A 13512-nucleotide genomic window follows, 5' to 3' on the forward strand; every position below is an offset into this window, starting at 1 on the left:
ACTCAATGACTTTGCCCATTGATAATGAAGCAGTGTAGACAGGATACTCAATGACTTTGCCCATTGTTTAATGAAGCAGTGTAGACAGGATACTCAATGACTTTGCCCAGTGTTTAATGAAGCAGTGTAGACAGGATACTCAATGACTTTGCCCCGTGTTTAATGCAGTAGTGTAGACAGGATATAATGACTTTGCCCATTGTTTAATGAAGCAGTGTAGACAGGATACTCAATGACTTTGCCCATTGTTTAATGAAGCAGTGTAGACAGGATACTCAATGACTTTGCCCATTGTTTAATTAAGCAGTGTAGACAGGATACTCAATGCCTTTGCCCATTGTTTAATGAAGCAGTGTAGACAGGATACTCAATGACTTTGCCCATTGTTTAATGAAGCAGTGTAGACAGGATACTCAATGACTTTGCCCATCGTTTAAGGAAGCAGTGTAGACAGGATACTCAATGACTTTGCCCATTGATAATGAAGCAGTGTAGACAGGATACTCGATGACTTTGCCCATTGTTTAATGAAGTAGTGTAGACAGGATACTCAATGACTTTGCCCATTGTTTAATGAAGCAGTGTAGACAGGATACTCAATGACTTTGCCCATTGTTTAATGAAGCAGTGTAGACAGGATACTCAATGACTTTGCCCATGTGTTAATGAAGCAGTGTAGACAGGATACTCAATGACTTTGCCCATTGTTTAATGAAGCAGTATAGACAGGATACTCAATGACTTTGCCCATTGTTTAATGAAGCAGTGTAGACAGGATACTCAATGACTTTGCCCATTGTTTAATGAAGCAGTGTAGACAGGATACTCAATGACTTTGCCCATGTTTAATGAAGCAGTGTCGACAGGATACTCAATGACTTTGCCCATTGTTTAATGAAGCAGTGGAGACAGGATACTCAATGACTTTTCACAAGAAAGCTGTTAATCATTTCCTTTCAAAATCAAAAATGAAAATGAAAATCAGGAGTTACTGATAATATGCAAATTTTGGTACTAGAGGAATAAATTACCCAATTTTCAAATAATATACGCTTTATTTCAAAATAAACAGGGATATAGCAATATCATATCCAGTATTGAAAAAGATTGAGAGTCCAATATATAGATAATCAACATTAAGTAGTTTCTGATATATTTAGTCTGATTAATGAGTTCTAAACAAACTGACATTCATATAATTGCCATCACGAAATTTAATGCCATTTTTATAATGATCAATTGGGCCAGGTCTGAAGAACTGGTAAAAAAATGTGAATGCAGCCTAAACTTGCACTTTTTACATTGTGGTTTTAAAAACATGCCATGTCAAATTTAAACAGACTTTTCAGTGTATTTACAACAAACTCCTAGACTAGTTTCAGTAAAAATGGCAGCAAATAATATTTGCTGCTGGTTTTATTGATAATTTATACATATTTGCATTTGGTTTTGAAAGCACATTCTCCTGAAAACATGGCAGTACCAATGAAATTATGAAAGGGAAAGACAAAACAGCCAATTTAGCAATGGACTAGAAAGAATACTGTTAGTATCAGCGTAACAGATACAATATCAGCCATTTTAAACAATGGGAAAACCAATGTTCCTATAACAAGTTTTATTTACTTGTCTTCATTACAGCTTGTTAGTGAGTTCAACTGTGCAACAGCCTATTATCGAAACTTGGTTATTGCACTTGGAGGTTCCAATGATTCTGAATGTCTACGAGATGAAATCAAGAAAGTACGACGGAAAGCTCATGATCTTGCCAAACATAATAAATATAAACTAATGCCACATCTCAGGAAGTAAGTATATTTTTACAAACTTTATGCTTTTTTCAGTCTATCTTTTTTTTTTATATTACTGTAACAGTGTTTCATCCATGATTCTATGTTATTTTGACCAAAATGTTTACATGTCAGGTAAAAACTGAGATTTATAGATGATGATTCGATTCAGATCAATTTGATCAATTATTTTAGCTGCTTTGCCTAGCACTTAGGTAAGACATAGCGGGTAGTGGATCACATAGCAGAATGTTACACTGTAGGTAAGGCAGTGGATGATGGATTGTACAGCAGAACATATAACACTGGATAAAACTTTGGATAATTGCCCACACAGCAGAACGTACGTAACACTGGGTAAGACAGTGGAGGCATGATTGCCCACACTGCAGAACGTAACACTGGGTAAGACACAGCCAGTAGCGGACCACACAGCAGAACATGATGAACCTTATTCCTATTCAAAGTAGAGACAGTTGAGCATAAACAAATACCGGTATACATGACTGGGGCTAAGTTAAGTTTGTGTATGTTATGTAGTCACTCATGGTTATCCTTACTCTGTGGATCTCTCGGAAAAAAGTCTGTTTTATTCTCACAGTCCTCGAGAGCTATTCAGCTCTGGGGACTATTCGCCCCCATAGACGAGTATACAGAAGCGAGAAATACCCCAAGTCAGGAAACAGAATGGCTATAAAAACCGCGCCATGTAACATTCCGTGTCCGATTTCACTGTGAAAATTAGCAAGTTCATCTATCATGCTACCGTCGATCGTTCCCTATCATTCTAAAAGTTCATACCTGATACTTTATCTGATTCAAAAACGCTTGTTTCGTGTGATTTTCGGCCGAATTCGACCGACACCTCGCCAAAACCTGGGGGTGAGCAACATTCCGGTCACCTCTTGGGTACCTCCACTTTACTGACGTTGGCGCCGCCTACCCATGAGGATGACTGGAATGTTGCTCACGCTTATGTTTGGCCAGGTGTCTCTCGAACTCGGCCAAAAATCACAGGAAATGAGCATTTTGTAAGCAGATGAAGTATCAGGTATGAATTTCGTGTGATTTTCGGCCCAGTTCAGAAGACACGTCGCCAAACATAAGGCATGAACAACCTTCCAGTCACCCTCATGGGTACGCGGCGCTAACGTCAGTAAAGTGGAGGTGCCCAACGTCCACTGTAAGGTGACCGGAATGTTGCTCATGCTTATGTTTTAGCGACGTCTCCGTCGAATTCGGCCGAAATCACAAGAAACCAGCGTTTGTGAAGCAAATCAAGTACCAGGTATGAATTTTGAGAATGATAGGGAACGGTCGACGGTTACATGATAGATGAACTTGCTACTTTTCACGGTAAAATCGAACGTCGAAGATGACATGGTGGCACAATCCCTATACGAAATAGCCATTTCATTTCCTGACTTGGGGTATTTCTCGCTTCTGTATACTCGTCTATGGGGCGAATAGTCCCAGAGCTGAATAGCTCTCGAGCGACTGTGGTTTTATTCTCAAAGTTAGTAAATCAGTATTTTTCCCCGTAAGAATTTGATACCTAAACAGAGGCTCTGTCGAAGATATCAAAACTTAATAATATTCATAACAGGTCATGTGGACTGTTAACAGCTGTTTAACACCAAAGACTTAACATATGCATGCTCTGAGAGAAACAATAATTCCATTATATCAGAATTTTGGTGAATGTAATTGTATGTCATTGTTATTATACTCCAGAAGAAGTTACAATCTTCTTTGCAAAATGATGCCTGCATTTGCCTCACTCTTATTAGCAAGAACCTATTGCTGGGTAGATTTAATTGCATGTTGTATATGCAGACACATTAGGATCACAGCGTGTATTTATGGCACTCAGAGTAACTGTATAAATAGTTGCATGTACCATGCAGTCATGGACATCATAGCTGCTTTGTCAATAACTTGTTGTGTATACAAAGTTGTTGTGTATATAAAGGTTGAAAAAACATGCCTGATGAAACCGCACTTCTCCATGGGGTGTTGAACTTTGTTTGCTGCCATTTTCATAGGACACTGTCAAAATGATCACCTCATATTGTAAATTGTTTTGAGCACCATTAATCAAGCTGACACTAGCTGTCAATCAGAGGTGCTTGCTGTGTTGCTTGGATAGTCCATGGAAGCTAAGGCCAAATTTAAGGAAGAGAGCATGATGTCGATATCATATCAAACCCACAAAAAAATTACTTTGGTCAGTCGGAAATACCTCAAAAAGTTCAAATCTTTACTCTTGTAAGTTCATGTGACCGGGACATCTCGTTAATTTTTCATGTCAGACCTTCCTTACTTACAGCTACTATTGAGGTTCAGCCTTTGGCTTCATATTCTTGGTCTTTGGCCTTCAATCAACTATTCAAACAGCACTGGGAGCACCTGTGGTGTCTATGAGACCCCGGGATTGACCACTGTCATTACGTTTAATAATGCTATAGCATGGATGGAAAGCTGTAAGTGTAAGATACATGTGGATTCACTGCTTTTTTATTGGCAACCAGTACAAGCATGCAGTTGATATTGACTGTGGTGTCTTTTTAGCTCCGCTGTCAGCGACGCGGAGCTTATCAATAGGTTGATTATCCGTCGTCGTCCGGCGTCGTCCGGCGTCCGGCGTCCGTCGTCCGTCAACAATTGCCTTCTCCTCTGAAACCACAAGTCCAATTGCTTTGAAATTTTATATGCAGTTCACTTGGGGTGACCTCACTTCAGTTTATTCAAATCATGGTTAAATTTGGATATTTGTATTTTTGGGGCATTTTTTGGTGTTTTTGGAAAAAAAACTTCTTCTCTGAAACCGCTCGTCCGATTGCTTTGAAATTTGATATGCAGTTTGCTTAGGGTGACTTAAATCAGATTTGTTCAAATGGTGGTGAAATTTGCATATTTGTATTTTTAAGGCAATTTTGTCATTTTTGGTAAAAAAAATCTTTAAAAATCTTCTTCTACAAACTACTGGTCAGATAGCTTTTATATTTGGTACATATGTCCCTAGGGATGATCTATTTCAGATTTGTTCAAATTGTGCAGAAATATGAAAATTTTCATTTTTAAGGCAATTTTGCCATTTTTGGTTAAAAAATGTATTTCTCAAAATGTACTGGTCTGATAGTTTTGAAATTTGGTATACAGGTTACTATAGATGAATCAAGTAAGATATATTGAATTTCTGATGAAATCTGTAATTTTGTATTTTTGGGGCAATTTTTGCCATTTTTGGTCAAAAAATGTGTATTTCCAAAAATACTCGTCTGATAGCTTTGAAATTTGGTATAGAGGTTTCTACAGATGAACTAAATGATATTTATGGAAATAATGATGAAATCTGCAATTTTGTAATTTTGGGGCAATTTTTGCCATTTTTGGTCAAAAAATGTGTATTTCAAAAACTACTTATCTGATAGCTTTGAAATTTGGTATACAGGTTTCCAGAGATGAACTAAATGATATTTATTGAAATAATGATGACATCCGCAATTTTGAATTTTGGGGCAATTTTTTCCCATTTTTGGTCAAAAAATGCGTTTCTCAAAAAGTACTGGTCTTACAGCTGTGAAATTTGGTATACAGGTTTCTATATATGAACTAAGTGTGATATTTTGAAATTATGGTGAAATTTGCAATTTTTTATTTTTTGGGGCAATTGTTGCCATTTTTGGTCAGAATATTTTATTCTCAAAAACTTCTCATCAGATAGCTACGGTTGACATGTTCTTAGGGAGGATGGGATGTGATATATTCGAAGTATGATGAAATCTTCATTTTGTATTTTTGCAGCTTATTTTAGCCATTTTTTCTGGCCACTGCATTGAGTCATCAAAGATTTCCACCTTCTTCATCAACATGTATCAAAAATAGTTATTCTGTACATAAACACAGCAGAGCTATATCGGCCGCTAGGTGTCTTTTTGTGGAAAACTGAACATTTAGTTCTGTTCATAATAAACTTGATATATATGAATGAAAGCTCAGTCTTAATAACTATTATGACTGCTATAGGATTTTTCAAGAGTAAATACAGTTTATATGAAGATTTGGCAAACTTTCAGGAAATGCATACCCACCTCAATCATCTCGTATATGCAGAGGGGGGATAAACGCAAGGGGAGGGACAGGAAATGAGTAAGGCAGAATGTTTGGGGTTTTTTTGACACTTTATGACAAGCTGCAGAGAATATAAGAGAATCAGATTTTCCAGTTTGATTTCAGCACATTGGCAACAATTGTTTTCTTTTTCTGTCGTAACAATTTGTTTTCTCTCCAGCAATTACAGAATTAAATTTTTTTTCTCTTTCACCTTCTGACAATTTTTGTCCCAAAAATTCCTCCAATTCTCCCCCTGGAATCAAATGGTTCTCCCTATAAGTGACAGCAGAAATGAACAGATTGCATCCACAGGTAACAAGGAGTGATTCCAAGGTCAGGCTATAAGGTCATTTCATGGGCCTGTTAAATTTAAGTCACAAGACAATATTTTTGAAAATGATTTCATCTGCTAATTGCACTATGCTACCACAGAGTTTTCACTATGTGACCACCTTGCCCTCTGAGTATGCCTATGTTCCTGCGAATGTATCAGCGGTCGATGTCATCACTGATCATCTTGTGTGTCACATTTAACAAGTGCCGCCATGGTCACTTACAGAGAATTAAAAACAGCAGTAGATATTGCCAAATGTAGATTGGACTGAAAGAATCGGTGGGGAAGTAATTGAAAAAAAACAACCAAATCCACAGACATTTTCATCACAGATTGATATCATGTGACCTTTGATTGCACATTTGTACTCTGTTGCAATAGATGACGTCAGGAGAGCAATTCAGTAGGTTCAATAACTTCTGCACTTGACCTAAAATGTCAAGGACTTAGCTCATCTTCCAATTTTCAAACTGCAGTCCCATCTAAATCTGTAAACTTGTAAGCACTGTTGGCAAGGCAGATTGTGATATGAAAGACTTGCCTGTTATAACAGAAAATGACGAGTGGGATAAAGTGATAAGTAATGGCTTAATTGCAAGAATCCATATTAAATTGATTTCGTACATATTAACAATTGAACCAATCTACAATGAAGTGGCCCAATTACGTTTAACTCGGAAAAAAAACTTGATCACTGATTCCACTCTTGCTGGAGCTGTAACCAGGGGAAATTAGTGGAAGATAAACACACTGGAATATGTTACCTTGGATATCACAGTGGACATTCATCAACATTACCAGTGACAAATTACACATAAAAGATTTTAGTAGGCATATACCGTAAAATCATCAATTTTCACAGGGATTTGATTTCACTGTTTTGATGTTTGAGACATTTCACTAGGATTTAAGTTCACTGGTTTTGCTTGTAAAACAGTAGGTACTAGTATTATTTAATATTTTGATTTAATAATAAGTGGCTTTTATGTTTCAGCTGAAATAGTGAAATTTAATCCCAGCTAATAATTAATGCTTTTACAGTATTGCTGTTTGTTAATTTACATGTACCTCTGATAACATAAAACATGTGAAGATATCACAATCAAAAAGCAAAATTTTTATGAGCAAAAACAAAGGCACTACGCTTTGTTTCAGGCCCCTTAATAACCCTCCTCTCCTCTAAAATTAGATAAGTATGGTATACATGGTCAAGTATTAAATGCAAGTGTTCCAAGTTTGTCACATGTACATCTTAATTTATATGGGACAATGCCTGGAAATTCATCTACCACAAAATTGGCATGTGCGCTTGCTACTGACAGGTCAGTTGAAATGATGAAACTCTGGTCAAGTTATGAAAATATCATCATAAAAGGAAAAGGCACTAGACACAGTACTTGGCAGACCTGTGTATGTGTGATTCATTTAATTCACCAAGATAAAATGCATGGAGAGTAGCTTAAAAATTAATAAGTAGGGATCCTTCTTGCAGATAAACTAGCATTTTAGTCGGAAAATCAAACACTCCTTTATTTCTAGAAATAGATTTCTTGATATTGTGATACCCTCTGGTAAAACATTGTGAATAATTTATGTGTGATTTGCAGATGGTATAAATCATTGATGTGTTTTCCTTCCCATGTAAACATTGATATTGTATTCCATGTAGGATTTTGTTCAATTTTTCAATGTCTGTTTTCTCTGTAGAATTCAAAAATAAGGATCCCTAATGTGCCAATTGACAAATACTGTCTTTTCTATAAGAATTTCTGTCAGTGCATTCTGAAAAAAAATTACTTGTAAAAAGGATTATTATAATGACCACTTAAGTATAAACTGCATATATATTCAAATTAAAAACTTAAAAAAGTTTGTGATTGAATTGTGATATCATTTCCATAGTAACATAGTAACATTTGGTATGCAAAGTTTGACGACCTTGGCTGAGAAATAGAAGAAATAGCTATGTTATAGAAAATCACAGTCTGTCATATTGTTTGTACTGTATATGGCATAACTATCAGACTCATGTAGATGACAGTACAAATGTATCGATTGATTATTTACTTTAAATTATGTGTTCCCATTCATAAAGAAATTGATTTTATACCATTTTTTCAGTAGCCTTCCCAATGAAGAGTTGCAAGACATTATAATACATTAGTTATACAGAATCTAAGAGAAACAGTGAACTGTCATTGACAGGAATAAATTGGACATAATATAAATCTCTAGAATACCATATCACAACAGTTATACTTTTGTCATCTTAAGCTATTCAGAAAATTTGAGAGTAAGAATTTAATTTAATATTGATGCACTATTCTAATTTGATGAATGTAAAGCCCCTGCAGTATCTCTACTGAATGTTTATTTTGTTACTTTTGTACTGGCTTTTCAATTTATTTTGTGTAACTTCAGAACGGCTAGTCTGTTTTATAATCATCTTGTTACATTCAGTCACTCAATACAAAATGGTCAGCATGCAACTTCAGAACGTTGCATTTTAATTAGTTTCAGACTAATGTTGCACACTTAAAAGTCACTGTGATCCATCATTTCTTTTACAGCTGTGCTATTTTAAACCATCTGTCAAAGGTTTCAGCAGACACGATTAATTTCTTGTTCACTTGAATATTTGTAGGACTGTATACTCAGCAACATTTACACTAAAATATAATAGCCATCAAAAAACTAATATTAAAAAGTGATCATTAACGTCAGAAATCTTGAAGATTAATGATGTTGTCACCAACAAAGGAAAGTTGATTTCATGCCCAACTTGGTGGCTTTGTCCTAATACAATGAATTCCAGTGGAATGCTAATTGAAATTCAAAAATAGCCTGTACCTTTCACAGAATGTATATCAGTAACAGTAATATGCACCGTATACTGGTACAATGTTAAGAAGCTCAATTGTAGAGTAATTGTGGTATAGCATTAAATTGTTTTGCAAACTTTGCTTTTCATCAACCAGACAACATTTCTTACCATTTTAAAGGTAAAAACATAGTTCATCCCCAAGTGTCTTCGGTACTTTGATTATCATAATATTCCCTGGTCAGAATCAAGTAGAAGTATACAGCTCTCAAAGGTCAAGCAGCAAGCCACATGAACTTTACAGTGGCATTGCAGTTTAATAACCAACTCACATTTTTCAAATCAATATTTCTGATCAAATGAAAACCCTTTGCATATTTTCTAAAAGCATTGAAAGAATCTAAAGTTTAGTATGAGAGCAATAGAGTACTGTAAGGAAGTTAGGGGCTTCATATTTGGGATAAAAAAACTAGACTTTTTGAATTAATAGTAGACATTTGATAAAGTCAAAAACTTTGCTCTAGTTTATGAAATGTAATATCTCATTTGAAACAGGTTTTAAGAAAACAAGACTTTTTGCATTACCTATTGTCGTAGCAATTGAAATACTGGCATTCCAAAAAGTTATGACCTGTATTTCAAATGTAAAAACTTTATTGTCAAAGAAAATTGCAGTTTAAATGTGTAGTATTTCAAGATTTCACAATTTTACCAAGTAGGAGTCACAGTGGAGTTATATTATTTTGAAATGTAGAAAACGGGAAAAAAGAAGCTAGGAAATCAACTTAAGACTGCCTGTCATGGTAAAAAGTAAATTCACCAGTATTTCAATCATGAGTAAAGAAATTACAGAAAATTGACTTTATCTTGTCAAAAAAGTACCCCATCCCCCTTTACGCTATTGAAGCCCAACTAAGTTACATACTGTGCAGTTACAATGCTTCAGTTACGAGCTGGTACAACTCCTTGAGGGAATTTCATTGGCTGTATAATAATTAAGCAATAAACCCACAACCAGCGATGGTACACAACAAGATTATGAACAGTTCACAATATATGCACTAGTGATACAGAGTGGTATACCATTATTGAGGTGCTTTATTACTATTAAATCATAAAATAGTATATTGAAATACATGTGAAATGTCAAAAGGAATTTTCTCTTGCTACTGAGAGTTTGTATGTGTTCCAACCATGCTATATTGCAAATATAGCATGATTATGCTATATTGCAAATATAGCATGATTATTTTCAAGTCTCAACAATCAGATTGCTGTATTAATTTGCACCATCAATATACTGATAAGATATGATGCAGTTTATCACATTGTAAAGCTAGGTGTAATATAGATCAATGTATGGCTAACACTTTGATGAGACACTCTTCAAGATTAGTTTAAATCAATATCAAAGGAGAAAAAAGGAATTCCAGGAAAATTTCTACTTTACTGTTTCACTCTACATGAAAGAGTTGATCAACATAAAGAAAGGTCTTTTTACTCATTGCTATTTCCTCCTCAGTGCTGTCGTGAAATGGTTCCCTTAGTGACACATTCTTCACTAAATGCCCACTAAATTGAAATGTAGCGATGTCTTTTAAAGTGCAGCCATCAATACATGAGACCATCCATGTAATTCATATTGAAAATAAGATCATTTCCTTTCACTGGCTTGTGTCAATTTTGCAACTCTCTGGAAGTAATGGCCCAAGAGCTTTTTTGTGTAGTGTATGTACTCAGCAAGCTTTTCAGGCGTATTACAATTTCTAGACATCAGTGTGTTGTAAGAAGAATAACTATGTCGCAAAGCATGGAAGTCTAAATCTCAGCTAAGATGTCACATTTTGTTCTGTATTATAAACAGCAATGAAGGCAAGAATCCTAAGTAAAATTAACACATTATTAAAAGGGCAGATTTTCAAGTTTCTGCAAACAACATCTTGATAATTACCTGATACATTCAACAAAATGATATGCTTCAATGGTATCAGATGTGAATGCCAGAGTTTGTGAATTTCTTGTCAATATACAGGTCTTTATAAACAATTACTGGAAATTTCATAATCACATTGAAAGATACTTGCAGCTTCAATCAATTCTACTTTGATGAAAGTTACAACATTTTAAACATGATATGATCTTTTATTTTTTACCATATTTTTCTTTAAAATCAACATCAAATATGGAGAAATATAGTTGAAATGTTATGACAATAATCTGTAGGGACAGTAAGTTTTTTTTCAGATAAGTAATCCTGATATGGTATAGTCGTCTAATTTACATTGCATAGTTTTTGACAACCTTTAACCAAAAAAAACACTGTGTGTATGTTTTGTTTATACATCACTGATCAGTTATTTGTGTGACTCTTTGATGACTTTGTCTTGCATTGCAACAATCATTCAGCTAATACAAGAATACAGTGCAAAACTGAAAATTAAATATGCAGATCATAGTAACCAAAGATGACAGGTTTAAATGGAATAAGGATATTTATTTGGTTTTTTTTTTATTACAGTAACTTTGCAATGAAGGCTGACAGGACGGAATATGAAAGGTTATGGAATGCCTTTACAGCATGTTTTGAAGTTTTTGAAAATCAGATGAGGAAGTCACTTGAATTGGAACGAACTTTTCCTATTCATGCAGGTAGGATAAACCTGTGATGTTTTGCTAAATTCAAATCTGTTAATCTGTATTTTGTTTGAAAGCAAGAATTCAAGATCAAGGGAAATTATTAACAATTATTATGTAATCATTTATCATTTATTATTAAATTAACATTAATGTTTCTATTATATCCAATGAGATATGTACTATTTATTGGCCTAAGCATAGACCCTCAAAAAAACGTTTTTGGGAGTTTTTTTGGAGGGTCTATGGCCTAATTATAAATTTAAAGCAATTTAAATAACCAGACCACATGGATTATTTTTATGTCATTGCTTATAGAGGAAATATGTACGTAGCATGAGTGTGCATGCTTGCTCTAAGGTTTATGATTACGCTTATCACTACCCATCTACCCATCCCAACAATTCAACATTTTTCTCAATATTTATATTTTTCTGCAGATTTAATGTTTTACTTTCCCACAATGTTTCTGAATTGTTTGAAACAACTGTTTTCAGATGTAAAGATATTCACCACTGTTGATGATTTTCCTGGGTGCTATGATATCAACTCAATATTGGCTAATCAAAGGCAACAGTTGTGAATCATAACACTCTGAAATGGCAACCGTTGATAATTACCATCAACAGTGTTATAACTCTTAAAGGGCAACCAATATAACTCTTCAAATTCTCAAAAAATGGGAAATATTTTTAACTTGAATATATAATGGAAGTAAAAAAAAATCTTCATCAGTCTTATTTTGTCTTGTTTTTCAAATTCTGTTTTTGCTATTTATAATATAACTTGATAACAGGCAGATGTAAATGTATGATGTAAATATTAATTTGATTTGATCTGTTGATACAGCAATGGACCATTATTTACATGTTTACTTTATTAATCTTTGATTAGTCACATGAACAGTGACATCACATTGCTTAATATATCAGCTTTCCTGTCTTGTGAGTAACAACTCTTTTAAGTTTCCATTTTTAGCTCCGCTGTCAGCGACGCGGAGCTTATCAAATAGGTTGATTATCCGTCGTCGTCCGTCGGCGTCCGGCGTCCGGCGTCCGGCGTCCGTCGTCCGTCAACAATTGCCTTCTCCTCTGAAACCACAAGTCCAATTGCTTTGAAATTTTATATGCAGTTCACTTGGGGTGACCTTACTTCAGTTTGTTCAAATCATGGTGATATTTGCATATTTGTATTTTTGGGGCATTTTTTTGTGTTTTTGGTAAAAAAATCTTCTTCTCTGAAACCGCTCGTTCGATTGCTTTGAAATTTGATATGCAGTTTGCTTAGGGTGACTTAAATCAGATTTGTTCAAATGGTGGTGAAATTTGCATATTTGTATTTTTAAGGCAATTTTTGTCATTTTTGGTAAAAAATCTTTAAAAATCTTCTTCTTCAAAACTACTGGTCAGATAGCTTTTATATTTGGTACATATGTCCCTAGGGATGATCTATTTCAGATTTGTTCAAATTGTGCAGAAATATGCAAATTTGCATTTTTAAGGCAATTTTTGCCATTTTTGGTCAAAAAATGTATTTCTCAAAAAGTACTGGTCTGATAGTTTTGAAATTTGGTATACAGGTTTCTATAGATGAACTAAGTAATATATATTGAATTTCTGATGAAATCTGTAATTTTGTATTTTTGGGGCAATTTTTGCCATTTTTGGTCAAAAATGTGTATTTCCAAACTACTCATCTGATAGCTTTGAATTTGGTATAGAGGTTTCTACAGATGAACTAAGTGATATTTATGGAAATAATGATGAAATCTGCAATTTTGTAATTTTGGGGCAATTTTTGCCATTTTTGGTCAAAAA

At 34.5% G+C, this 13512-nt stretch overlaps 2 protein-coding genes across 2 annotated transcripts in view; one reads left to right on the forward strand and one right to left on the reverse strand.

Moving 5' to 3' along the window:
* The window catches only part of LOC139122088 (adiponectin receptor protein 1-like), a 268597-nt gene that overhangs the window by 31793 nt on the left and 223292 nt on the right, over positions 1 to 13512 (reverse strand). The gene's annotated exons all lie outside the window — the stretch shown is intronic.
* LOC139122091 (regulator of G-protein signaling 9-binding protein-like) overlaps positions 1 to 13512 on the forward strand; it is a 71174-nt gene that overhangs the window by 13915 nt on the left and 43747 nt on the right. Inside the window, exons 2-3 of the mRNA XM_070687475.1 lie at positions 1642 to 1808; positions 11580 to 11710. Of these exons, the coding sequence (XP_070543576.1) occupies positions 1642 to 1808; positions 11580 to 11710 (298 nt within the window). The remainder of the gene's footprint in view (positions 1 to 1641; positions 1809 to 11579; positions 11711 to 13512) is intronic.

Source organism: Ptychodera flava, chromosome 21, assembly GCF_041260155.1.
Source record: "Ptychodera flava strain L36383 chromosome 21, AS_Pfla_20210202, whole genome shotgun sequence".
Lineage (NCBI taxonomy): Eukaryota > Metazoa > Hemichordata > Enteropneusta > Ptychoderidae > Ptychodera > Ptychodera flava.